The sequence below is a fragment of the Tachysurus vachellii genome, chromosome 14 (assembly GCF_030014155.1).
Source record: "Tachysurus vachellii isolate PV-2020 chromosome 14, HZAU_Pvac_v1, whole genome shotgun sequence".
In the NCBI taxonomy this organism is placed as follows: Eukaryota; Metazoa; Chordata; class Actinopteri; order Siluriformes; family Bagridae; genus Tachysurus; species Tachysurus vachellii.
The window spans coordinates 7,208,393-7,234,594 of NC_083473.1; the positions used below are offsets into that span (position 1 = coordinate 7,208,393).

The 26,202-nt window shown below is 37.8% G+C and overlaps 2 protein-coding genes across 3 annotated transcripts; one reads left to right on the plus strand and one right to left on the minus strand.

The window, feature by feature from the left end:
* Positions 1-315: 315 nt before the first annotated feature.
* myoz3a (myozenin 3a) lies at positions 316-7,077 on the minus strand. Of its 2 annotated transcripts, none has more exons than XM_060887415.1 (6): positions 6,945-7,077; positions 6,523-6,608; positions 5,693-5,853; positions 3,800-3,890; positions 2,426-2,606; positions 316-916 (listed from the first exon to the last, which is right to left on the minus strand). In XM_060887415.1, the coding sequence occupies exons 2-6, from the start codon at positions 6,596-6,598 to the stop codon at positions 733-735; spliced, it is 693 nt and encodes a 230-aa protein (XP_060743398.1). In that variant the 5' UTR covers positions 6,599-6,608; positions 6,945-7,077; the 3' UTR covers positions 316-732. The 2 variants fall into 2 exon arrangements, with proteins under 2 accessions (XP_060743398.1, XP_060743397.1); XM_060887414.1 differs by having other exon boundaries at positions 3,728-3,890.
* Positions 7,078-8,928: 1,851 nt separating this feature from the next.
* On the plus strand, positions 8,929-24,940 carry LOC132857375 (soluble guanylate cyclase 88E-like). Its single transcript, XM_060887333.1, has 18 exons — positions 8,929-9,048; positions 10,204-10,344; positions 12,807-12,946; positions 13,672-13,806; positions 13,910-14,033; positions 14,176-14,295; positions 14,479-14,563; positions 14,674-14,760; positions 15,085-15,202; positions 16,693-16,822; positions 17,349-17,495; positions 19,882-20,028; positions 20,110-20,266; positions 21,850-21,959; positions 22,249-22,338; positions 23,066-23,212; positions 24,093-24,230; positions 24,767-24,940. The coding sequence occupies exons 1-18, from the start codon at positions 8,929-8,931 to the stop codon at positions 24,923-24,925; spliced, it is 2,295 nt and encodes a 764-aa protein (XP_060743316.1). The 3' UTR covers positions 24,926-24,940.
* Positions 24,941-26,202: the final 1,262 nt, after the last annotated feature.

Sequence of the window (26,202 nt, forward strand, 5' to 3'; positions counted from 1 at the left end):
ATGATATTTATGTTTACGTCCCACGTCATGAATAGCTTCATGCCATGAAATTGAAGAGAGGAGGATAGAAGGCTGTTAAGAAAATTCACCCAATGAAACAGAACTACAATTTATTTGTATTCTGCTACAACACCACAGACTCGAAGCTCTCCACATCTCTCGGATTCTCAACATTGCTGCGTCACTCTCTTTAGGTTGCGATGAAGCGAGAGCTAAATCCCACTGGTGTCAGTGTAAGCAGGTAGTCGATGGGTAGTTGTGGGTAAAACAGCAAACCATTCAATAAAGAAAAATACATCAACGTGGAGAAGAAAGTAGTTCAACTCAGAATTTAATTATAAAATAAATCTTGGACACTTTTGAAGATCACTTGTTAAAGTGACATATTCCAGTTAATTAGGCGTACTGTTCTTTTAAGGGCCAAACAAAACAAACTTGTACTGAGAATCATATTCTGGCATCCTTTTTGCATCAACAACATTTGAATAAATGAAGTTTAAGTGAATTTATCATAAGCTTTTAGGTTACAGTTACTGCCTACTACAAAGACTCAACCTTTCTCTCAAAGACCCACATTATCCCAGTTAGCACCCCAGTTCTAGCTTTATGACTGGCCGTGGTAAAACTTGATATTCTGCTGTCTGCAGCAAACCCAGAATTATTGTCGATGAGTCACACAGGCTCTCAGCTGTAAGTAAATTTTAGGCAATCAGGGCTTTGACCCTGAAGCACTCATAGTTCATTTGACTCGGGTAGGTAACTTGTGGCCCAGCCGCGAGGTGCTCTGTTGAAACAGGGCCGTTTGACCATCCTCTCCACTGTGGAGCATGGTAAATTCTTGGACTCCACTGCTTCAAAGCTGATGGTGGGAATAACCCTCTTACTTTGCATGGGACCTCCAAATGGCATCGCTACCCTGAGAGAGAAAACAACAGGGATAGGTATAAGATTTCTCTTTTGTTATTAATGATCTATTTCTGTTCTATCTATATAATTATCTTTTCTTTCTGTTCACATTGCCAGAGTATATTCTTGGGCCCTGTTAGTGCACAGGTTCCTATTCAATTCAATTCAAGTTTATTTGTATAGCGCTTTTTACAATGGACATTGTCACAAAGCAGCTTTACAGAACATAAACATAAAACAAAAGATAAACATAAGGAGAAGTATAAAGAATTAATATAATAAAAATTCAAGATATATACAGTTCACAGTGTGTATGTATGTATGTATGTATGTATGTATGTATGTATGTGTGTATATGTATTTGTCCCCAATGAGCAAGTCTGAGGGCTCAGGCAACAGTGGCAAGGAAAAACTCCCTTAGATTGGTAAAGGAAGAAACCTTGAGAGGAACCAGACTCAAGGGGAACCCATCCTCATATGGGTGACACTAGATGGTGTGGTTACAAATATACAAGTATCACAGAGTCCAACTGGAGCCGGTAGATCTGTAGATGTCTCAGGGTTCTCACAGAGTCAGCCTTGTCTCAGTGGAGGGAGCCTTGTCACCTATCCCTGGTCCTGGAGAATCCTCTGTTGTGAACATTTCACTGCTTAACCACTTCAACACTTCTAACTAATGCTTCATTAAGATATTTAGCTGATCAGGAATATTATGAGCAAGGAAAAAGCTAAAATATGCATAAGCGTTACAAGGGTTACCAGGGTTGGAAACATATGCCTTAACATGAGCATACAACATCGTTTCATCCCGGAATTACAACTTTCACCACCTACCACCTGGAACAGAGACACATGGTGTGCTAATGTGGAGGCTCTGAAAGGCTCGAGAGGGAGACCTCCATTTCATGACACTTCTGTTTTTAACATGTCCTTGGTGTCTGTTACCACTCTGAGAGACTTTGGTTCCATCACGGAAAAGCCACCGATAGAGGGGCCAGCGTTAACTCCACAGATATCTGGACATCACAATCTGATAGCACTGGTATCTGGTAGGTCTATTTAGGGCAGATAATCACCATGGACAAGGTATCACTGAGCCAAAACCCCTAACTGACCCCTGTCGACACTTCACTTCACACTGTCTTCATTTGGCTTTTGTGGAGAATAAACCCTGGGCACTTTCTGTTGAAGTGGTTATTTTAAGACCTTCTTCTCAATGATTCTTTAGCCCTACATGGATGGTGGCAAATGTGCCTTGCCTATGAATCTGATGCCAATTTGGCTTCTATTCCTCAGAAGCTTTGTCCTTCAGCTTGCAGTTGTCAGTCAAACCTAATTTCTAATTTTGTCTTTTTGATGGATTCCGGAAGACAATCCTTAAGGGGATTCTACAGCTCCTGGTGAACAATATCAGATGTACTAGTATAAATATAAACTAGTTGATTGTTTGTTGGATTTCCCTTTTAATAGATGTATGCAAGTCACAGTCTGATGGGGATTTGGGAGTTTGGTCATATACCTGTTGAAGCATCTGTAGTTTGCAGGCTGAAGTTTCTCTGGTTCAGGGACCTGTGGGTTCATGGAGGATAGTAGCTCTTCATTGCCCCGCAGTGCCTCTCTCCATGGTGAGCAATAGGATTTAGGGATTACAGTAATGTTGAACTTTTCACGAGGAATTTCTTTTAAAGGACCAGAGTAGCCTGTAAGTGGTGGGACCAGAGAAACACAATCTAATATCATCTACCATTTAAAAAGATTCAAATAGGCAAACTATTTTAGTGAACTCTACGTTCACTGGTATTGCAGACCATAAACATCGTATGTCCCATTCCACTTGTGGATGTGCACAGCACTAACTTTCATTGCTATTCATGGAAACCTTTCATGTAGAGTAATGTTGCCCCCCATAATCTGCTCATCACTGATCATCTTGAATCAAGAAAACCTTCATAAACTATATTATTCAAAGTGGTAGCCCTGTGATTGAGACCATAAATAACCCTAGATAATAATTAAAAAAGTAACATTACCTTTTCCCATAGATCATAGCACATGATATATGATCTTGCAGCACTACTGTTTAAAAGACTGTGACAGTGCAGTACCAAGACTATACTATATAAAACTAATGCTATGCCAGTTGGAGCTATACTTTTATTATTAGACTGTGGATATGGAAGAGCAACACATAGCAACCTAGTAACATCCTAAGGACCCCAATCTGTCCCTTGTAAGCAGTTTGCCCCAGCAACATCTTAAAAACATGATCTCACTTTAACAGTTCCAATAGTGGATTAGAGAGTATTTCGTGCATGCTGTACTGGATTGGCTCAAATGTACAGTGTGATTTATTCTAGCCTCACTGGGACTTCATACGGTTCACCACACAAAAAGAAGAGATGGAGGCTAATTTAAGGGTCACAGAAGGAACTCTAATTAGCTTATAATTATCTTATTATGTAAGTCTGTGAACCCAAGAACTCAAGCGTACTTTTTAATGAAAATCATTTGACTGTAAAGTAATATAATTAACCTAACTGATCTGATAACTATATTACAAACATTTCCTTAAACATTTCCTTTTAAAATCTATTCACTTCATTTATAAATCAACATTACTTTACATAAAGGCACTGTAGGAGCAAAAATTTATGAAGGGCTTCCTAAGAGTCATAAAAACATTAAAGTAATGCTTCACCCAAATCTGCTCCGAATTAGAGAAAGCCAATCATATAAAAAATGTTCACCATCCCCCTATATTTATAATTAGCGGTCATCCTTTGGGGCGAAGTATTTCTTTAATACTGATCCATTGCTCTACCTGGAGCAAGGACGTTGGGGCTGCCTTTCTTGGAGACAGTTTCCATCAGAGTGGTAACCAGACTATGTTTACCGGCTATGGGGTGTGCCATGTTCTCCTTCCCTCCTTGAGCCTGTGATGCTGACTGGACTTGGCTCTGGGCCTGCTTCTGATCCAGGCCATCCTAAGGGAAAAGAGCCACCGTTAAGTTCTTTTCTCAAAAAAATATGAACAGATCTATTTCTAAAGCAAGTCCTATGACAAGTGATTAATGCAAGTATACCAAATACATACAATAAATCTGGTTGATCCTTTCATTAGCATGTATTTTGAGGTCTAACATGCAGCACGATTCTGCAAACGAGTTCAACTTGCAAGGCGCCTGTTTTGGCCTTTTGTTGGAGTTTTATGACCTCCTATCATCTCCTGTGCAAAGGTTGGCTCTGGGTTATATTTATGTATTTAAGCCTTGCATTCACTTAATACCATTCATGTTTCACTGTAACTCTGCCTGAGGGAACTACATTGTAAAATGTGAACTGGACATAGCTAGTATTTCAAAGCCTTATAGCACTTAAAATAGTCTTTACTTGGGGTCTAATTTAGCCACATTGAATAGAAATAGGTCTAAATTTTTGGTACACAAAACATAAAATTCCTGTTTACACATTAAAAAGCAGTAACAGATTTTGGGTTTGATTGTAATTATTGAATTATTGTAATTAGTTTAGACCCCTAATTAAACAAACCCCTACATTCAACTACAGTATAACACATTTGCTGCTTTATTTTCCACCGTTAGACGTAGTTTATCTGCATAAATCTACACAAAATTCTAAGCAAATATTGGTTTTGATCAATTCTATTGGTTTTTCTTCTTCATTTGTAAGGCGTATTTATAGGTATGAACGATTGCTTTTTTTTAAGCTTTCTCTCAAAAGTGTTTTTTAGATTAAAAAATCCTTTACCTCTTTATGAGGTCAAAACTCTTCAGAAGGAGAACTACTACAATAAAACACCATACATTTAGCTAGATTTAACATGAAAGCTAGACTAAATTGTATACGTAATTAAGACAAGATTTACTTTATTATTTTTGTCATCCTTCAGCCAAAGTTTTTAACTAAGCTTTTATCCTACATCTCTTAATATGACCTGCTGGACCACAAGATCCCCTTGATACCAACCACTTAACTAATGATGTTTTATTAAAAACTTGACATATGCAAAAGTTGCCATCCAGCCAGCAAGCTCTTATACTGATACATCTATCTGTAGCCTTTCAAATCTCCAACAAACATCTTCAAACCTTATTAACTCAGGAACTGGCAACCTTTATCACCTTCTACAGAATAACCAGTAAAATTGCCTTCAAAAGGGGCAACTCTATTTGTGACTTATGGATATCCTGCAATCCGCAAAACCTGCAAACCCACAATTCTTATACTCTTATCTCAAGCTTTCTATGTACAGTAGTGGGCCATCAGATTCACCTAATCAGGAGCTAAGATGCTATGCACAGCTCATTTCACATTTGTTTTTAAGTACTGCAGTCAAATCTCACTGTTTGAATGTGTGGGAAATAAATAAAAAAGCTCATTTGTACATTCACTAAAGTATGAGCACACATCTTTTTGCAGGAGGAGTATTTCAGTCAAGTCACGTCACCAACCGTAATGCCCTCTTGCCACTCGAGAGGCCAGGAATTCATAATTTAATCGTTAGCATTATGTGATGGGAAAGTGACACAGTTGCACGGAGAGGAATAAGAGGACCGAGAGGACTAGATTCAGATATGTTGTTGAACTGTGGTGAGCTGCTCTGTTCAGTGGAAAAGACACTTCATTGAGTCTCTCAAAACATTTATAAAAACCTGATCCATGTGCCGATAGAGTTTCACTGCAAAGATTAGGTGATGATTTGAAGAAGATTTGATTCCAAAGCTTTTAACAAAAAGAAGTCAGTTCAGCTAAGTTTATGTCTTACATATATGATGGCAGAAGAATCTGCTGTGTTCTCCACTGTGAACCTGTCAACTCTTTTCTGCCTCTCTTGGAACATCCTGGAACCTTTGTTGGATGTCAGGTTCAGCTCCTCAATCATTACATCCTTTGGTGTGCTGACCTTTTTCCCTAGATTCAGGCCCTCTGAAATGCATACAGAAGAGACACTGACCAATGTTTTGCCACTGACTGTTGGGTTTGCTCATTTTTTCATACTGCATATCCTTTATTCGTTTCAGAAGGCTGGTATGTAAAAACAGAAGTGCACCCTGACTAGACCCTGATCCTGATCCTGAATAACCCTAAAACCACACAAATGACCCTATATGAGTGGCAAAACTATTTATTATCTCTCTGTTGGACAGACACTTTAACATAAATAGACTGATGGATGAAGAATCTGCCAGGGGGAGAATTGCTTCACAGTGACGTTTTTAATTTTTGCAGCTTCCCAAGAACTTGCGTCAGAGGGAGCTTGGATATATTTCCCACTTTGGGGTCAGATTTAGCTGAGCTCGATGGGCTGTACAGTGCCAAAAATGACACAATGCTGAGGTCACTGGAAAATAATGCAAAACAAACAGATAAATGTGTGGAGTGTTTCCTAGGCAGCGCTGGTAGCATGGTAAATCCGTCTCCGGTAACAGGGTGCCATGGAACTGGGAGTTGTCTTCTCACGTGACCCATGAGTTTGATCTTGCCTGCCACTGTCAATCAAAGAAGCACTACGACTAGCACAAAAGTGGCCACAGAGGGGGAACAAAATCAGCTCTATTTGTTTCTGTCTGGCTTTGTTTTTTCTAGGTGTCTCACCTCCTCGAGCTTCTCTACTCAGTGCCCGGGCCTGTTGCTGCCACTGTTTGTTCAAGTCATGGTTTGCGGTCTGCATCCTCTCCCCTCTGTACACACACAAACACACCAAAGACAGACAAAGCTTGAAATCTTCTTTGCATTATGATGCAAGGAGATACTGTATAGGATAATCTGTTCTGGTAATTGCACTCATTTCAAAGCTACCTAAACGTCTGGACAATTTTTTATGAAAAAAAAAAAATATTTTAATGAGTCGTACTACTACAGAACTGGACCATGCACTCATTAATCAAATCTGTGTTATGTATAATCTGTGATACTCCATCAGGTTACACGCTTTACTAATTTAGATTCACACACATACACACACACCATAGCTCCTCACATAGTTTAGTCAATATGAGATAGTAGCCTCAGCTTACCTGTGTACAAGTGTAGGGTTAGGGGAAGGCTGGGCACTGAGATGTTGCTCGAGGTCTGTCTGGATCCTGTGCTCAAGAGATCTTGTATATACTCAGACAGGCCAATGTCTGCACTTACATCACCATGGTAATTTTAGCCAAGGCACTGAGCACTGAGAGGCTATATGGGGTGAGGATTTTCACCCTCACCCACCCTTGTACCCACCATAATAAAAACCTGATCCCTGCTTCATATTTTTATATATATATAATACGTATATATAAGTGTTTAGATATTTAGATATAAGGGTTATAGCCATATAACAAAATTATACCATTTTCCCCTAAGACCTCATTAGCAGGCTGCATTAAACATTTTTATTGAGTTGTGGACTTTGACACAAAAATACGGTTCTTTAGATGGGTTAGGGTTCTAGATTTCTAAACTAATCCAATGTAAGGTTTTTTATAAGGTATAACATTTTATAAGGTTCTACATACAGTGAAAAACATCTTTACTTCAACTAGGAACTCCTACACTCTTAGAAATCGGATAAATTAAAGAGTCTTTGGATGGTTAAGGGTTCTAGTTTTCTTCAGGGGTTTTATTTGGGACCTTTTGTCAACGAGGAAACATTCTTTCGGCAAGGCTCTACATAGAGCATTATCTATTATCTATATTAACTCGAGAGCATTAAGGAGCTAGATGGGAATTTTTTGTCCACCTGTGTGTTTCTACAAATAAAGGTTTATAGGAATGGTTAATGGCTCTCTGGACTTTTTCTGAAGGTTTTCCTGAATGTTTCTGTCATAGTGTTTGCCAAAGAAGCGTTATTATTTCCATTAGAGAGAGAAACCCAAACAGACTGTTCAGAGAACTAGATTAAAACTTTTCATCTCTAGTTGTGGCCTGCTACAGTCTTAAAGATCAAGAGGATATCAATGATTATTTGGTTGGTAAAGATGTTATATATATATTTTTTCTGAATGGTGACCTTCTTTTATTGGATTCTATATTGTAACTTAAAGGGTTTCCTCAGAGGAATAAATCCAACAAACCTTTAGGAAGCTAGATGGAATGTGTCTCCAGCTGTGGGCTTCTAGTCTCTTAGACACAAAGGTTAATGGATTTCTAAATTGGTCCTATAAAGGATCTTTTCTGAAATAAACAGCCTATTTTGGGGGTTCTAAACCCGCACCAGTTTCCTCAGAGGCACAAACCTAATAAGATTTAAGAAGCTAAATGGCACTTTTTTTTCAGTTGTGGCTTTTTTCATATTTCTTAACAAAGAAGTGAATTACATGGAGCACACCATGTTGCTTTGTACCAAGTGTAAAAATGTCCATAAGCTATAACTTCAGCTTCACAGATTTGCACTGTAGTCTATTAATACACGATTCTAGTAGTTTTTCAGTGGCCGATCACACTCACATCTCTCAGACTCATCGTTAAAGAAGCACTTGAGCTGAGGAACATGTGTGACTGAGAGCTGACCAGCATCAAGCTGCTCCTAGCAGACGTCCAGTCATGTCAGCACCAGTTGACATCTGAACAATGACCAAGCTCTGTCACTCAAGAGGACACATAAGTGGGCCAGCTTTAAAAAACAAATCCCGTCCCACCTGACAGATTCTCAACAGCACCGTTGTGTTAGAAGGAGCCTTTTGTGACTTCAGACAAGCATTCAGGTCAGTTTATATACTGTAGATCAGAAACTTGTTGTACAAACTATGTTCCTTCTGATGGATCACTTTTGAGCATCACGTCGCTGTCTCCTTTCTCTACAGGTGCTTGAGATTTCATGAAAAGCTGTTTTTTTATCTTGTAACCCAAAAATCAAATCTCACAAAGTGTCTGAAGAAAGTGTGACCAAGGCTTTACTGCTTTGAGTGTGAGTAATTTATCCACTTTAAAAACACTTATGCCTATTTGTGACAACTAAATAAGGACCCAAGGTACTGAATTTTTATATCATGTATTTGTATTTCGTATGCAGTCTGCAGCATGTATGGCCTTCTGTGTGAGAGTCTGCACGACTTCATTAAGGAGTCGTATGGGGACGACGTGTGGAAGCTGGTGAGAGAGAGGGCAGATGTTCGACTCCACTCCTTTGTCACACACCAGGTGAGAGTCTGTATCTGTAAAAACCTATAGAGGTAATATATGGTATCCACTGAAGTAAATGAAAGGCTAAAATGGTTAAAAACACATGACTACATTACAACTTAATGTCAACATTGATATTTTTCTGAAGCAAGATCTTGGTTTAATGTTTCAGAGGTGTAATTAGGATTTAATGAATGTGTGGGCAGAACTAAGCTATATTTCTATACAAGTCCACGATCAATAATAACATGCAGTAAACTCAACTCAGCTTAAAAACCAAACCCAAAACCTAGGGAAATTTTCTATCATTTGCTTTTATTGATTTGTATATATATATATATATATTTTACATTTTACATGCAATTGTGTGTACTATGTATTTTACATTCAACACTGTAAGTTCGCTTGGCTGCTGACCTCCATATACTTCTATTCTTTTAATATTAGAAACCAAACTAACACAAACACGGTGTGTTAATACAATCAGAGGTAAAGCTGTAAGCTTTAGATTTATGACATGGGAAAGTCTCCTGTATAAAGGACTTTGTGGTTTCTTTCTCTTTTAAATGTCCTCTTATTTTTTTTTTTTTACTGGGAAAAAGAAATGTTATAAATGTTATAAACATGAACAGCATGTAAAAAGTAGGACATTTTGTTTGTTAATACTTAAAAATTTTGCATTATTGCCAAATTACTGTGGTGTAAGGGGAATAAAACACTTGTTATTGGACAATAATCAACCTTGATGCGGAAAATGTAAATGAAATCAATCAAATTCTATTTAATTTCAATTTCAAAACTTTCTAATTAAAAACTGTACATCCGAAGCAAATTAAATTATATAGCATCTGAATAATAAAAAAAACCCACCATGAAATCAGTAATAAATAACTAAAATGGTAAAATCTGTGGAAAAAAGAAAAATAAATAAATTAGTCTTTGTGTGCACCCTTAATCAGCTATAAATTTTAGATCGTAAAATAATATCTGACATTACACCATGCTGTAAAAATGATTATTTCCCTGTAACAGCAGATATTTAAGTGTTTTAATCCTTACTTGATGTCATTCGTGATAACTCGTGTGAAATGATGGCAATTTATTAGAACACATTGTTACCATTATGTTTTAAAAACGTTTTATTTGACATAAAAGTTGTGCATATGTGTGAAGGTCTACAGTGAAAGTGTAATCCCACGCATTGCTAAAGCAGCGAGTGGTGTCACAGGCACTCCCTACAATGAGCTGATGAACTCCTGGGGGGTTTACTTTCTGGGCTTTGTTGGGAAGTATGGTTACGACCGTATTCTCAAGGTAAGTACTGGTCACTTAATATACTTGCAGCACAGGGGCGGTTCTAGGATTTCATCTTTAGGGGGTTTTAGCCCTCAGTGAGAATTTAAAACAAGAAGAGTTTTATATTATATGACTACATAGCAAGCCAAAAGTTATGGTATTATTAAATGGCAAAAGTGGACACTAAAATGTTATGCATGATGTAATGATGCCAGTCTTGAATCAAATCAGTTCATGTATGTGTGCATTCTCTACGAACAGTGTGTCCAATGAATGCAGTCATTAATAAAAAAAAATAAATAAATATTCACAAGACAAAGACCAAATCAATAAATATTATTTTTATTTAGTATTGTATGGAATGTTTGCATTAATATTTTGTTTGCGCTATCAACTCTGCAGTGTTGTATAAAGTACTAGAAAGCAATACTTTAGTAAAAGTACAAGTATCATACTAGAAAAAGACTTTGGTAGAAGTGAAAGTCACCTTTTAGAATATTACTCAAGTAAAAGTCTTAAAGTATCTGATATATACTGTACTTAAGCATCAAGAGTAATTTTCTGATATTTAATGTACTTAAGTATTTGAAGTAAAAGTAAAAAGTAAAATTTCAGTGATTTTCGGTAGGTATAAGAGGCACTTCATCTGGTAGGAACAATCTTTCATTCCAATGTACAGAAACATTTCTTGCAAATACAGCCACGGGTGTAAAACGTTATCTTCTTCACCCTGTTGACCACTATCATCGGGGTGGTCGTCTACGACAGGGGTGGCTAAACCGCGGCTCCCGAGCCTCATGCGGCTCTTTGCCCGGTTTCATGCGGTTCTTACGTTCATATCGAAGTTTGTGTGTCTTTTTATTGTGCGTGTTCACTTCGCTTGAGTTCAATACGGTATTTTCGTCAAACGCGCATGTGAGTGGGATGAAAATACCTCAAAGTTTCCCAGTAGGAGGAAGATCATTTGAGTAAACAATTTGTGTCAAGTTCGCTCTCAAAATGGCAGGGAAAAAAGGTGATGATCATGTGTGCCCATGTGTATGATGTGGCTCTTTGTGGTAACACAGTAAAAAGTATGGCTCTGTTGTGGCTCAGGTTCAGTTGTGCTTCCGCCTCCTTTTGGCAACATTACGCTGAAATAGAGCGTGCGGAGCTGCGTAATGCAATCTAGGAGCTGTGATTCGCCAAAACTCCCTTATTGCAGTCGCAATTTTATTATTTATTTATTTTATTTTATTTTTTTATTTTATTTTGGAGTAACGAGTAATGAAGATGGTTAGTGGAAATATAGCGGAGTAAAAGTATACATTTTATCTAGAAAATGTAGGGGAGTAAAAGTGAAAGTTGACATAAATTTAAATAGCGAAGTAAAGTACAGATACGTGAAATTTCTACTTAAGTACGGTAACGAAGTATTTATACTTCGTTACATTACAACACTGCACCTCTGGTAATAAGAATAGTGAAATTTCACTGCTTTTGGTTGGCGTCTTTGCGGCTTTCCGCAGATTAACGTTATAGATCAGTGGTCTTTACTATTTTTTTCATGTGAGCCACACTGATAGGACAAAGTCAATAGGAGAGCCACTTTCACCGCAAAGTATGCCAAGTTATTCAGTCTTAAATAGCTTATCTGCTTAAATGTACAATATTGCAATACAATAATTACTCGAGTTGCGGATGATGCATGTTCCCCATCAGTTACCTCTTTTGTCACTGTCACATTGCTTTGTTGCTGTTCATTTTGTGTGCGGGATTGTTTGATAAGAAATCGATCCATTTTTTAGTCCGTGTGTACAGTAAACACAAGTTGTTAACTAGCATGAAACACAAACTAGCTTCTGGCAGGCCGCCAAAAACTGGCTATTGCGCAGAACGCAGTGAGTCAGTGACGAGTCAAATAATATATATAAATATATATTATTATTTGTAATAGAGCGCATTCGTTTTTCTATGCTTCCCTGATTGTTTTTAATGTTATTTAAATGAAAAATAAATTTTAACCACATGATCATATCATTGTATTATTTACTGCCATGCGAGCCGCATATTAAAGCTTGGCGAGCCGCGCAATGAGTAACACTGTTATAGATAAATGCCTCCAGCTCTGACTGCGCGTGCACGCTGCGCGTTCCTGTGCTTCTCCGTTCAAATAAAGCACGTGCGTAAAATCAAAGTAAAAAAAATCGCTCTTGGATCAAACTAATAAATCATTTTCTTTCCCATCGACGACATGTCCTGCATTTTAACGTAATTTTTATTGTTTATTTATGAAAGTAAAGATTATACTTTCAGTTTTAGGGTGGCTGAGATCACAGACAGGGGGCTGAAGGCACCCTAAAAAGGGCCTAGAACCGCCCCTGTTGCAGCAACTTGTCAATGTAATATGTAATGCAGTTGTGTGTTTTGTTTACCTGTGTCATGTGACATTTGAACTACATGCAAATGCGTGTGTGTGTGTGTGTGTGTGTGTGTGTCAGGTGTTGGGTCGTCATGTGCGTGACTTTGTTAACGGTCTAGATAACCTGCATGAGTATCTGCGCTTCAGTTACCCTAAAGTTCAGCCACCCACCTTTTTCTGCCAGGAGGAGTCTGCTACTGGGGTCACACTGCACTACAGGTGGGCGTGGCATTCAGTAGGACTCTACAAGGGTTAAATCAGAATCCAGGAGTAACTCATCAGGAGTATGGTTCATTTACACTCTGTATAGGTTTCATCAGTGAATAAGATCTGTTCATTTCTGACAAATGTGCTTGTAATGCTGAAAAAAAGCTTACTTTAGAGACTTACTGTACATTCAAGTTTATTCTCATATAGATGCTTTAAGGTCAGGTAGACTGAGAAGGGCAGCACGATATAAAACCGGAGACTACCTGTAGAAGGTGGCGTGACTTCGGTTGCAGAGGACCTGTATCACAATTCCTACGAACGTGAGCGCAAATCGTACCCGGGTCTGCACTTGTTCAGGAAGTAAAATAATTTGTGTAAGCATATATTTTGCATAAATCATCATTAGTTTCCACAATACACTTATAATAGGGAGGAGACTTACTGCTTGTAATAAATGCTAATAAATGCAATGTTATTAAAGGCAATAATAAACAAAAATGTACAGGGGATCAAAAGAAACTTGTGAATCTGAAACTTGAACACAATGGTGCAGAGGAACTGGGAACAATCACACTCTGAGTCGGACCAAAACAAAGCTTTCCAGTGTGAAAAACACCTAAAATAGATTGTTGCATCACAGTAATTAAACTAAAGGTATTGATAATGTTAGTGATGTTGTGACTGTAAAGGTGTGTGTGTGTGTGTGTGTGTGTGTGTTTGACAACGGGCTGAAGGAGCAAGCGAAAAGGCTACCTGCACTATGCTATGGGTCAGCTGAGGCAGATGGGGAAACAGTTCTACGACACAGACATCCATGTGGAGGTTCTTTCTGAGCAGCTGGTGGGAGATTATTCTCACGTCACTATGAGGTAGCAGCATGCTGGGGTTCCTGCACTCCGGTTTACCCAGAACTCTGTTTGGGATTGATAGAGCTGCTCAAGTCGTCTTGTGAATATTGTCTTTGGTTTTCAGATTGAACTTTGATAACTCTGCTTATCGCTACATCCAGAAAGAGGATGAAGAGGAGCAGGAGATTCTGCCAATCACTAGTGACTTTTTCTTTGAGGTGTTTCCCTTCAACATTGTTTTCAGACAGGTACGGCTCTTCTCTTCTCGTCTCATAATTTCTTCTTTTTCTTTCTCCTCTCATTATTTCTACTTTCTACTCTTTTCTCATATTTTTTTTATTTTTGTCTCCTCCCCTCTCCTCTCCTTGTAATGTTCATTGTCCCTAACAGGACATGGTGGTGCACAATGTTGGCTCTGGATTGGCCACAGTCTTTCCAGACCTCGATGGAAAGAAGATTAATGATGCATTCCTCCTGGCACGTCCCCTGGTGGAGTTCACCTGGAACATGGTGCGTAAATCTTCTCTAGCCATCAAAGTAGTGCTGGTGATAAGTCATCCTTTTGTCAGCCCAATCGTCCTCCAACCGATAACAGAAAAATCAAGCCTATGCCACAGCGACTAAAAGTCTAAGAGTCTTCACTCTATAGAGTAACAAGAGAAGAAAAGTCTGATGTCTAGCTCTTCTCTCCAGATCATTTCCCACCCCAACAACCTGTTTGAAATCATGTCTAAGGAGCCTGTAAAGAGAGAACGAAACCTTCATAATAGAGTCCAGAGTAAGGAAGGTCCTATTTAACCACTGCACATTTTTAATTAAAGCCTTATTGCAGAGATTAAACAAGAGCAGGGTCAGTACTGAATCCGTCGTATTGTCTGTTCATCATAGACTCTGATTATGAGAATGCTAATCGCTCTGCTGATGTAGATGTGGAGCTCATGGCCTTCCAGTCCATCATCGGAGATGACTACAAAGGTCAGATGTCTCACACACAATATACATATTGTGAAGATTGACATATATTGAAGATCACTCTTTTGTGAAGATTGTTTTCTTAGCATGAGCACATAATATTCTCATGTCTGTTGAAATCTTTTTGCCTCAATGAAACCGGAATTAAGAAAGTAAACATATTTATGTAAATAAGCATCATAAGTAAACATACTTATGATGTATGTTTAGGATTATTCATTCTTTAGATGAAGGAAGCCACACTGTGATGCTGTTTTGCCTTGAAAATGTACGAATGATGAGCTGTGCTGTGTTGTGTGTGTATGTGCTGTGTGTGTGTTTTGTTAGATGGAAACAGTGCCAATGCCATGGAGAGCTGGGGTGATGGAAGCCGCTGCCTCAAACTCAAAGGCCAAATGAGATACATGCCTGAGTGGGAGTCCATCATCTTCCTGGGAACACCTGTGTGAGACACACACACACACACACACACACACACACACACACACACAAGTACACACAAACCAAGATAAACTCAGACAAGCAGAAGGAAAGTAAGGTGTTACCTAAACGTTTTCATTGAATCTTGGCAGAGAGTCTGTGAGTCAGTGCCTAAGTAGCACAGTTTAGGCACAAAGATCATATATCCACTAATCACTACAGATCATGTTCACTTATCACTGATTAGCATATTCACTAATCGCTATGGATCATTTTCACTAATAAATAATTATCATATTCACTAATCACTGATTAGCATATTTACTAATCATTACTGATTATATTCACTAATCACTGATTAGCATATTTACTAATCATTACTGATTATATTCACTTATCACTGATTAGCATATTCATTAATCACTACTGATTATATTCACTTATCACTGATTAGCATATTCATTAATCACTACGGATTATATTCACTTATCACTGATTAGCATATTCACGTATCTCTGATTAGCATATTCACTTATCACTGATTAGCATATTCACGTATCACTGATTAGCATATTCACTTATCACTACTGATTATATTCACTTATCACTGATTAGCATATTTACTAATCATTACTGATTATATTCACTTATCACTGATTAGCATATTCATTAATCACTACTGATTATATTCACTTATCACTGATTAGCATATTCACGTATCTCTGATTAGCATATTCACTTATCACTGATTAGCATATTCACGTATCACTGATTAGCATATTCACTTATCACTACTGATTATATTCACTTATCACTGATTAGCATATTCATTCATACCTAATTAGCATATTCACTATTTACTACTGACCGTATTCAATAATCAAGACTAATGTTAATGTTTACGTTAGAATAATAACATGCATTGTTATTCTGATTGATAATTTAGCAATTCTAAAATTTATTTCCATAATGTCATTCTTTTTTTTTTTAATCATGAAAATCATATAAATGTGTATAATATTTGTTCAATTACCGAGTGGTCTTTCTATTACCAAGACTTTTGTTTTTTTTTCACGTTTTGTCCTCAGATATCCTGTTTGTCGATCTGAACTCAGATATCAGATTTTTTTTGACCTGTGACTATTTAACCAACCTGAAATACCACACTTATCTGCATTTACATCCTCCATCAACTCTCTGCCATAACATAACATTCAGTTCTTACATAAAAGTTCTTAAACGTAGGATTTCATTCAGTTGTATCATAGTCAAGTTAAGCCATGGCAATATCCAGTGGGTTTTCCCACCAGACATACAGTATATACTGACTGTCATAACATCTGAATCATCGTTTAGTCTATTAGTCATTACTAATCATATAAATATCAATCTAAAGATTTATTCATTATTTAGTTTGAGACATACGCTGCACATACAGTCGACATTTTCCCTGTTAAACTAATTAATGAATGAATGCATGAGTCTAATTTTCATGCGTGTGTATTTTCTCTGTAGAATGGAGAGTCTGAGTGCTATGTTTAAAACCGGGCTCTACATCAATGACCTGAGCATGCACGACTCCAGCAGAGACCTGGTGCTGGCAGGAACCCAACAATCTGAAGAGCTCAAACGGGCTCTCATACAGGTACGTGAGCAAGAAAGTGAGTGATCGTGATTGTACTCGATGCTAGAGGAACAACCATGTAACATACTCTTAAAAGTTGACGAGCATATATTTAATGTTCTTCTGGAGATTTTTTTCTTTTTTCATTTTGAGTATGCACTCTTTCATCATTCTATGTACACTCGTTAAAATATAAGTTCTTAAAAGGTTCTTTATCAGGGTCTGTGGTTCTATGAAGAAGCATTAACATCCATGAAGAGTTTCTGTTATATAAAAGGTTCTTTGTAGTGGAAAAGATTCTTGAAAAATGGGTTCTTGTAAGAACAATTTACTGAAAGGTTCTTCGAGGAACCAAAAATGGTTCTTCTATGGCATCACTGTGAAAAAGTATATATATATTTTTTTATATATATATATATATATTTTTTATCATTCAGGTACCTTTAATTTCAAGAGTGTACTTGAGGCTAGTTTAATTAAAGACACTGAAAAAGGTCATAGTGCTGCATTTTGTTCATGTTTCTTTTCTGCTCTCTGTCCCTTACAGGAGCAGAAGAAATCCAGCAAGCTGGAGGAGAGCATGAAAATGTTGGATTATGAAATGAAGAAGACAGATGACCTGCTGTACAGGATGATTCCCAAACCTGTGGCTAAAAGGCTGCGCAAGGGAGAGCCTGCAGTGAACACGTGTGAGGTCAGATGTCTCTTTTCTGTCTCATAGTCAAAACAGGAAAAATAACCTTTATTTATAGAACATTTTTACAGACACGTGTTGGATAAAAATACGGGGCAGAAAACAAAGAACCAAAATATAGGACAAATGTATTCATAGTTTATGAGATTTTAAATACAGACGAGTGAGACGGAGAAAGGGAGAGAAACAGACGAGTGAAACGGAGAAAGGGAGAGAAACAGACGAGTGAGACGGAGAAAGGGAGAGAAACAGACGAGTGAAACGGAGAAAGGGAGAGAAACAGACGAATGAAACGGAGAAAGGGAGAGAAACAGACGAGTGAAACGGAGAAAGGGAGAGAAACAGACGAGTGAAACGGAGAAAGGGAGAAACAGACGAGTGAGATGGAGAAAGGGAGAGAAACAGAGGAGTGAAACTGAGAAAGGGAGAGAAACAGAGGAGTGAGACGGAGAAAGGGAGAGAAACAGGAGTGAAACGGAGAAAGGGAGAGAAACAGACGAGTGAAACGGAGAAAGGGAGAGAAACAGACGAGTGAGACGGAGAAAGGGAGAGAAACAGACGAGTGAGACGGAGAAAGGGAGAGAAACAGACGAGTGAGACGGAGAAAGGCAGAGAAACAGACGAGTGAGACGGAGAAAGGGAGAGAAACAGACGAGTGAAACGGAGAAAGGGAGAGAAACAGATGAGTGAAACGGAGAAAGGGAGAGAAACAGACGAGTGAGACGGAGAAAGGCAGAGAAACAGACGAGTGAGACGGAGAAAGGGAGAGAAACAGACGAGTGAAACGGAGAAAGGGAGAGAAACAGATGAGTGAAACGGAGAAAGGGAGAGAAGGAGTGAGACGGAGACTGATTTCTGTTCACACTTCCCACTTCACCAGTGTGTCTCATTTTAAAAGTGACAATGTGAAACACCATTATGAGACAAAACATAAAGGTTTTGAACAAACATATCCACTCAAATCTGAAGACAGCGTCCCTGAGACAGCTTTCCCAGGTCTGAGGGAAGTAGCCCTATACATCCTGACCATGTTTGGCTCTACAAACAACTGCGAGGCAGCTTTCTCTACAATGAATATAATCAAAATAAATATGGTTCCAGGGTCACTAATGAACACCTCCACATGTGTATGAGAGCGGCCCTGACTCCATTCAGAGAACGTTAGAGATAGAGATCAGTTCTCTCACTGAGATATAAAAGGGAAAGTTAAGCACTTTATTTAAACATACACAATTCTCTTATTTTGAAATTTAGCCCTACTTTTATGTATTTAATGAGAGAACGTTATACATTTGTTCAGTTCTATGTTATGTGACAATAAATATTGTCAAGTTTTTGAATTGTACTGAATTTATTTGATTTGACAGTCAGGTATTGATTGCTTGCAGATGTTGATACAACTACTAGGCTACTTATATATAGCTAGGCTATACTTATACAGTATATATATACTAGGCTAAATTATATATCACACTAACTAGTTAGACATTATTGTCTTCCGGACCTTTGCTTCAAGAAATTTTCTCTTATTGGACCTCTTTAAATTTTAGTTGAATACCTCTGTTCTATAGGAAAAAACCTTGTGGCGTTCTGCTGCTGTAGCTCATCCACCTCTGAGTTTGAAGTGTTGGGCATGCTAAGATGCTTTTCAGCTCAACACGGTTGTAAATAGTAATTACTGTAGAGTCACAGAGGTCTTCCTGTCCGCTCAGAGCAGTCTGGACACTGGACCTTCTCCTATGACCTTGTTCATCATAAATCCCACAGAGAATTTTCCCCTCATGTTGAACATTGAGTGATGCTCTCACACTGCCTCTGTGTCACGGATAAACACAAAAAGAGGATGGAATTGCTTGAAGATCTAAAAAAAAAAAAAAAAATTCTACAACTAGGTGGAGTAAAAAAAAAAACCCCAAAGCTTAACAACACAAACATCAGAGTCAAGAATGAACACAAAGAATAGATCAAGACTAAACACACTGACATCACCAGATGTGAGACAAAGAGGCTCGAATCAGGTAGTTAATCACACAACATAAAACAGGTAGCTTTATGATCAGGGTGAAGGAAACACAATTTCAGAAGAGTTTATTAAAAAATGTGCAGGGTTTCCCTCTACTGGTCTGGCAGGGAAATGTCCAAGGTATGTATGGTAATCTTTTACCAAAAAAATACACACATTTACCTCAGCTTGTATATTCATATAGAATTCTGGTAAAAGAAGTAAAATAATTATATCTGAAAATGATTTTTTTTGATTTATTAATACTTGGAAATACCTAAAATCACTGTTTCCTCCTTGGATATGTGAAATTCCATACCATCTGGATCCTTAATTAAGGATTAAGTGCTATGTAAGAACGGTATGTGTGTGTGTGTCACCTAGGTGTTCCCAGATGTTACCATCCTCTTCAGTGATGTGGTGGGCTTCACACGCATTTGCAGCCACATTACTCCCATGCAGGTGGTGTCCATGCTCAACACCATGTACACGCTGTTCGACACACTCAGCGAGAAGCACAGAGTTTTCAAGGTGAGTATTTAGGTGGTGTGGGCTTATTTTAATTAAATAGTGATAACCACATGATCTTCTGGATGTTTGGGTGTGTTCTAGGTTGAAACTATTGGAGATGCTTATATGGTCGTAGCAGGCGCTCCGGAGAAGACTAAGTATCACGCTCATAACATCTGTGACATGGCCTTGGATATGGTGCGCTCTATTGACCACCTCAAAGACCCTTCAAACGGAAACAACATTCAGATCCGAGTGGGTATGTGGTCTCCTGATCTTTCTGTGATTCTATAATGCCAAGCTGAAACATATTCACAAGGGGCTGAAGTCAGGAGCAGCTTAGGCTACAGAAGAGTGAACTAAACACATTTAGCTTCCATTCACAGTAAAGCTTATCATGTTGTTTTGACAGTCAACAAATCAGACAGCTCCACTCGTGTCAGACAAATAGTGTATCAAACAAATAAGACAAATAATATATTTACATTTTCAAATGAAATTCAGTTGCTAGTCCATTGCACATTTAAGAGCTCTTTTTGGTTTTGGTTGCCTCGATACCTAAGTGATGAGGTATCATGTACAGAGTAACATTAACATAGCCCTTAAGCAATTTGTCTGTCTATTTAAAACCTTTCTACTGCCAATCAGATCATGCAATGGATAATATTTGTAGTGCTGAAGGTGCTGGGATTTGGATGAAAGTTCGCACCGGTGTGAAGCGTGTTGTGTTTGAACATGCAAAAAAGATTGCTAATTGTTTGCTTTATTAAAGTTATTTGGATTTTGCTGCTGGTTGATAGACTATGAACAAAACTTAAACACCCCAGATAAAAAAGCAGCTCGTCCTGGGTGCCTGGGAGACTACCTACTGGCTACATGCCTGTATTTACATCTATTTAATTAGCTTAAACTTATTTAACCCTTGTATGGTGTTCCTGGGTCTGGTCGACCCGCTGCATTTTTGCGTTTTTAATTCAACACAATCAAAAATTTTATGTTAAAATACTCTACAAATGTTTACTTCATCCCAATTACAAGCAATATAAACAGCATATATGGTTAATATTTGCCCTTTACCTTTATTACATCACATTTTTTAATGAAAGTGCTACTCGTTTTTTGTTGTTTTTTAATAAAATGTAATAAAAAAAGAAAATCAAATTTAATCAAGTTAATCGAATATGGGTCCCACAAACCCGAACATCATACAAGGGTTAAAGTGAAATATCAATGAAGCAGTATAAAGATACAGACAGTGGTATTGTAAAGCTCAGGCTTGACTGCCAGGTCAACTTTGGCCACCATAGAGAGACATAAGCAGTCTTTCAGGTAATTACCCTCAATCAGGTTCACCTGTTCCTGGTTGTATTTAAGGGGCGTATAACCCTTGAGTCTAATCACTCAATTTAGTATATTTGAGGAGAAAATTCATTTGTTCACTCGTTTTCAAGGGGATTTAAAAATATTGCTGTAGGTTCTACCACATGGCCAGTCAAGCCATTTGTGAATAAGATGGGACACACACTTTATTACTGTGCACTAATAAAGATTTCCTCATACATAACACTAAACTAATCTCTCATAATTAATTGCACACAAAGCCATAAATGAACATCACGTTTGGAGCAAGTGTTAATTCCCAGAACCTCTACAAACACACGAAACTAATTGTAATGAGTTGTGATAGAAAACCATGAAATACTCAATCACCACTACAGGTAACATTACATCAAACAACAACAGTAAGTATTAAGTTTAACGTTTAGACATTGCACTTTAACCATTTTAACCATCACTATCTAATGTATTTCACCCTTTGACCTCCATCACATGAACTTTCAGGTATCCACTCTGGAATGGTTGTCGCTGGGGTCGTAGGACACAAAATGCCCCGTTACGGTCTTCATGGTGATACTGTCCACACTGCGTCTGCCATGGAAAGCAATGGAAAGGTGCACAGAGACATATAGAGGGTGTGAGGTTTTATGTGTGCTATGGGGTGGAAATAAACAACTCAGATTTTTAGATTTTGAAATTCTAAGCAATTATTGAAACACACGCTATGGATATAAGTTATATAATTATAATATTAATAATACATGGAAAATCACTAATGAAAAGTAAGTAAAAATAACATGTGGTACTTCATACCTAACGTCTTTGTTGCAGAGAGAATTTGTTATTTGATTAACTGATTGATTAATTTGTTGGATTATTGTGTATACTGTATTTGTATTATAGGAAATGCACATTCAGCTCAGCAGCGCCACCTATGAGCACCTGAAGGGCAGCCACTTTATCTTCGAGAGACGTGGAACCATAACGATTAAGGTGAACTGTTAAGTGCAGCTAGAAATCCATACCTAAATAACTTTTCCCATGAAATATAAAAGAAAATATATAAATCAACCCTTATGAATCTATGGATTTCTTTTTACATTGGATTTATTTGTATAGCGATGACAACGAGTTAAAACACTCCACCATTTTTGGTCATACAGAAAAAAGAAAGACATCATTCAAAACTGCAATAGGTCTACTTTTATTTTTATTTATTTCCTATAAAAACAAAACGTTGTGATATTGTAAATGACAAAAAAAACGAACAGGACGTGCTTAACGCAGCTTCCAGTTCTGTGAATTTTTGTCTGGTTCGAGTCGCAAAAATGAAACGAAACTCTGAAATGTATCTTTAAAAACCTTAAAACATCTACTTTTAAATGCAGTGAATAAAAAAAAAATCTTTGTTGGTGTGTAATATGTACGAAAACTACAGATGGGTAAAGTTTTTCTGTCTCAGGTCATTAGCTAATCGCTAATCTAGACAAAATCAGTTACATCTTCGGCTACAAGTTCCCCAAGGATCTGTATGGCAATATGAACCACAAGGGCTTTTTGGTTGAGTATCATTAATTCAACATATTTAAATATGTGTTTTAGAAATTGCTTTATTACTAAAGGCGTTTAAACTTGAATTTCTCAAAACTACAAACATATACATTAATGTTGCTTATAATATATTGTAGCAGATTCATCAAGAATCTCACTGATCCTGCAGGGTAACGTGGAGATCGAGACGTATTGGCTGAAAGGGAAGAGGGATAAAGATGGGAACGCGCAGGCTGCCTGCCCACAGTTTGAAGCTCAAACCATCAGCAAGGCTACTATCTCTGCCGCAGAGCCCCCTATTGACGAAGAGGAACTGGTATAGCATTATACATACTGTATATTACATTGAATACCTAGTATACTGCATATTTAATATATCCACATATATACAGTGCATTAATATGTGATCCAATATGTTTCCAATATGTCTTATTATTGACATAGTATTCATCATTTCTATTTGTTGTTATTTGAGCTTTATCTTTAGGTTATCCTTAAATATTGTCTTATTTTGTTATATCGTCGCTGTCGGGCGGAATCCTCGTATCTCCAGAACCGTTATTTTTCAGGAAATTAAAAAAACGCCGTACCTTATCTGCAGTGCACAGGGTTTAGTCCGCGGTGCAGTGGATTGCCTTGCGCTAAATTCCTGTCCTCAGACGAGCACCAGAACTAGCTGGGGTCAAGAATTTTTTTTCTTTGAGCCCAGTGTTTTGAAGACATTTACCTCAGAAGACATGTTGATTCGTTGCGACTCTTCTTGAGGAGAAATATGCCGCGAAGCTCTCCCACGGAGTGAGGAAGAGGTGGACAGTTGAAGTGTCCAATGGAGTTAAGAGATTTGCGCTCAAGCTATTTTTAAGACTTTAGATTGGTTAATAACTTGTAAAAATAACAGACCCACGTGGGGACTGACCAATAGCATCGATATGTGAAAAAATATGAAATTGACCAAATTTGGACATACGAGGTTTCCGCCCGACAGCGACGATATATTACATATTGTAAAGTACATTTTGATCCATAATAACTCTTTACAACCGCCAATCTAATGTAATATGTTCCCATGCAATATGAAGTCCCATGAAGAAAATGTAGTAGAATTTTGTTCAAGAGGATTCACTCTTGTATTTCTGCTATTCCACTTTAGTTTTCTTTCCAGTTTGTCATGTGACGTGTAGCGATTTTTGCTCCAGGTGTTCCCGTCTGTAACGGGTGAGGATGAAGATGACGTGAAGTCGATCCGTTCTCACCGTATTAAAATGGAAACCTCTGGCAACTCTCTGGAGGAGTCCATGGAAGAGGGCCGGGTGGAGGAGCTGTCTGTCAGCAAGGTTGGGTTTGGTTCTAGGATTCACAGACTTACAAACTTATCAAACTTAAACCGTTTGGTAATAGCAAACAATGATGTGATGTGCATGCTGAAAACTTAATCTTATAGACAGATCAACTCATAGCGCAGTAGTCTAGTCTAGTCCACTAATCCCAGCTGCCCCTGATAAATGGCTTACACTTGTCAGCAAAGTTTTTTCACAAACACAAAAAAAGGATCCCTGTTTCATCGAATTAATAACTAAATTACTTGCAAAAAAAAATTCAACAGGCTGAAAATGTGTCTGTGTCAGACAAGATGATAATTCCAGATAAAAAAAAATGCATAAATGAAAACAGTAATAAATAATAATAATACAACCCTGTCAGTTTCTACTTACAGTATCAGTACCACTACATTTGAAGGTCAAATGATTTTCAAATATTCACTCGTGCAATTGGTTATGTGATGGAGCCTTAGGGGCAGACATCAATGATTCAAAGCTCTATAGATATTCATCTTTCTTTCTCTCTCTATCTACCCATCTATCTGTCTCAGTCTCATTATAAAGATGCCTTGCAGGATGGTGGTCTCCAGGACCCTCACATCGAGATGGACTCTCCAGACTTTGATGGCCGGGACTCCATCATGCAGTCTCCGGAAGGTTCCTGTGACTCTCGGTGCTCAGAGAAAAGCACCATGTGTTCCATATCCTGAAACCGACTCCATTAGACTCACCCTGACACAGATTTTGTCCTGCATTATTATCGGGGTTAGTTTTTTAGTTTGTTAATTTCTCAGTAAAGGCACAGATTTACTATTTGTACCAATGTTTTTGAGATTTCTAATGTTTATAAATTGTGAATTGAAAATAAACCATCAAATCAGATTTACTGTTACTAATGTTGATATATCTACATTTAGCAACGTAATAGCTTGATGTAAATAAAATTAAACGGCTTTTAATGTCTGATTTAAAAAATTTTTTTTAAATTTTCTTTGGACATTTCAGACACTGTGCATCGTTGTTGGTTTTTGTGCTACCTTGTTGTTTTGTTAATTAAACATTTACCTGAAATTGTCAGCTTTAGCAATTCTTCAACTTCAACTTATGCTGCTGTGACTGCCAGCTAATATTAAAGGTGAGGTGCACGATGTTTGAAAGCCAATGTTGACATTTGAAATCACCTAAACAAACACGCCCCTAACCCAAATGGGTGTCACCCTGTTTTGATAGCTCCGCCCCAAACATATATATGCTACCCAGGTAACTATTATGGCGGAACCTTTTGGGGCAGCTGGCCGAGGGGATATTAGTATCAATAAATGAACTCAATGTGTAATACTATGGTAATACAGGTCAAATATGTTTTTGTAGTACTGTGTGTTGAATCGTGAAAGGTTTAGCTTCATTTCACATGGAAGACCACTTTCAACACCTAGAACCCGAGGCAGAGGTAACGCCAGATATCCACCATGTGAATGTTTCAGTCGCTTTCTGCTAATATCACACATGCACACTGAACACTCTCTCTGCCGCATATAAGACACGCCCCTTTCTGCTATTTGGCTACACGTTTGTTTTGTTAGTCGGCCCAACTCAGTTTTCTGAAGTATCTCTCAAACATTGTGCACCGCACCTTTAATGTAAATTACAGTTTACATGTCATTTAAAAAAGCATGTAAAAGACGCAAATCAGATTTACTGCATGGTGGTGAACCACAGCTAGTTTTTGGATATCTTGTATTATATAATACATACGAACGGGATTAACATTACAAGCTACATATTTAAAAATCTGCAATAACAAATTTAATCTGCATAATGAATAGCGTTTAGCCGGTGTTTTGTACAGAACGTTTGTGCTTGAAAGAAATTTTATCATGTATTTAGAAATATAAGCAGAATTTGTACAACATTAAACTTTTAAGAACATGTAAAGAAGTTACTGACTTAACAGAACAAGTTCCTATGCAGTCCAGAACTTATCCAT

Excerpts from the sequence above, each read along its gene's own strand:
- myoz3a (XM_060887414.1), bottom strand. The coding sequence starts at position 6,598 with ATGCAGACCGCAAACCATGACTTGAACAAACAGTGGCAGCAACAGGCC. Across the intron at positions 2,607-3,727 it reads CCCCAACGTCCTTGCTCCAG|GCTACTCTGGTCCTTTAAAA; the intron begins GTAGAGCAATGG and ends CACCACTTACAG. Across the intron at positions 917-2,425 it reads AACTACAGATGCTTCAACAG|GGTAGCGATGCCATTTGGAG; the intron begins GTATATGACCAA and ends TTTCTCTCTCAG.
- LOC132857375 (XM_060887333.1), top strand. The coding sequence starts at position 8,929 with ATGTATGGCCTTCTGTGTGAGAGTCTGCACGACTTCATTAAGGAGTCG. Across the intron at positions 16,823-17,348 it reads TCAAACGGGCTCTCATACAG|GAGCAGAAGAAATCCAGCAA; the intron begins GTACGTGAGCAA and ends TGTCCCTTACAG. Across the intron at positions 17,496-19,881 it reads CTGCAGTGAACACGTGTGAG|GTGTTCCCAGATGTTACCAT; the intron begins GTCAGATGTCTC and ends TGTGTCACCTAG.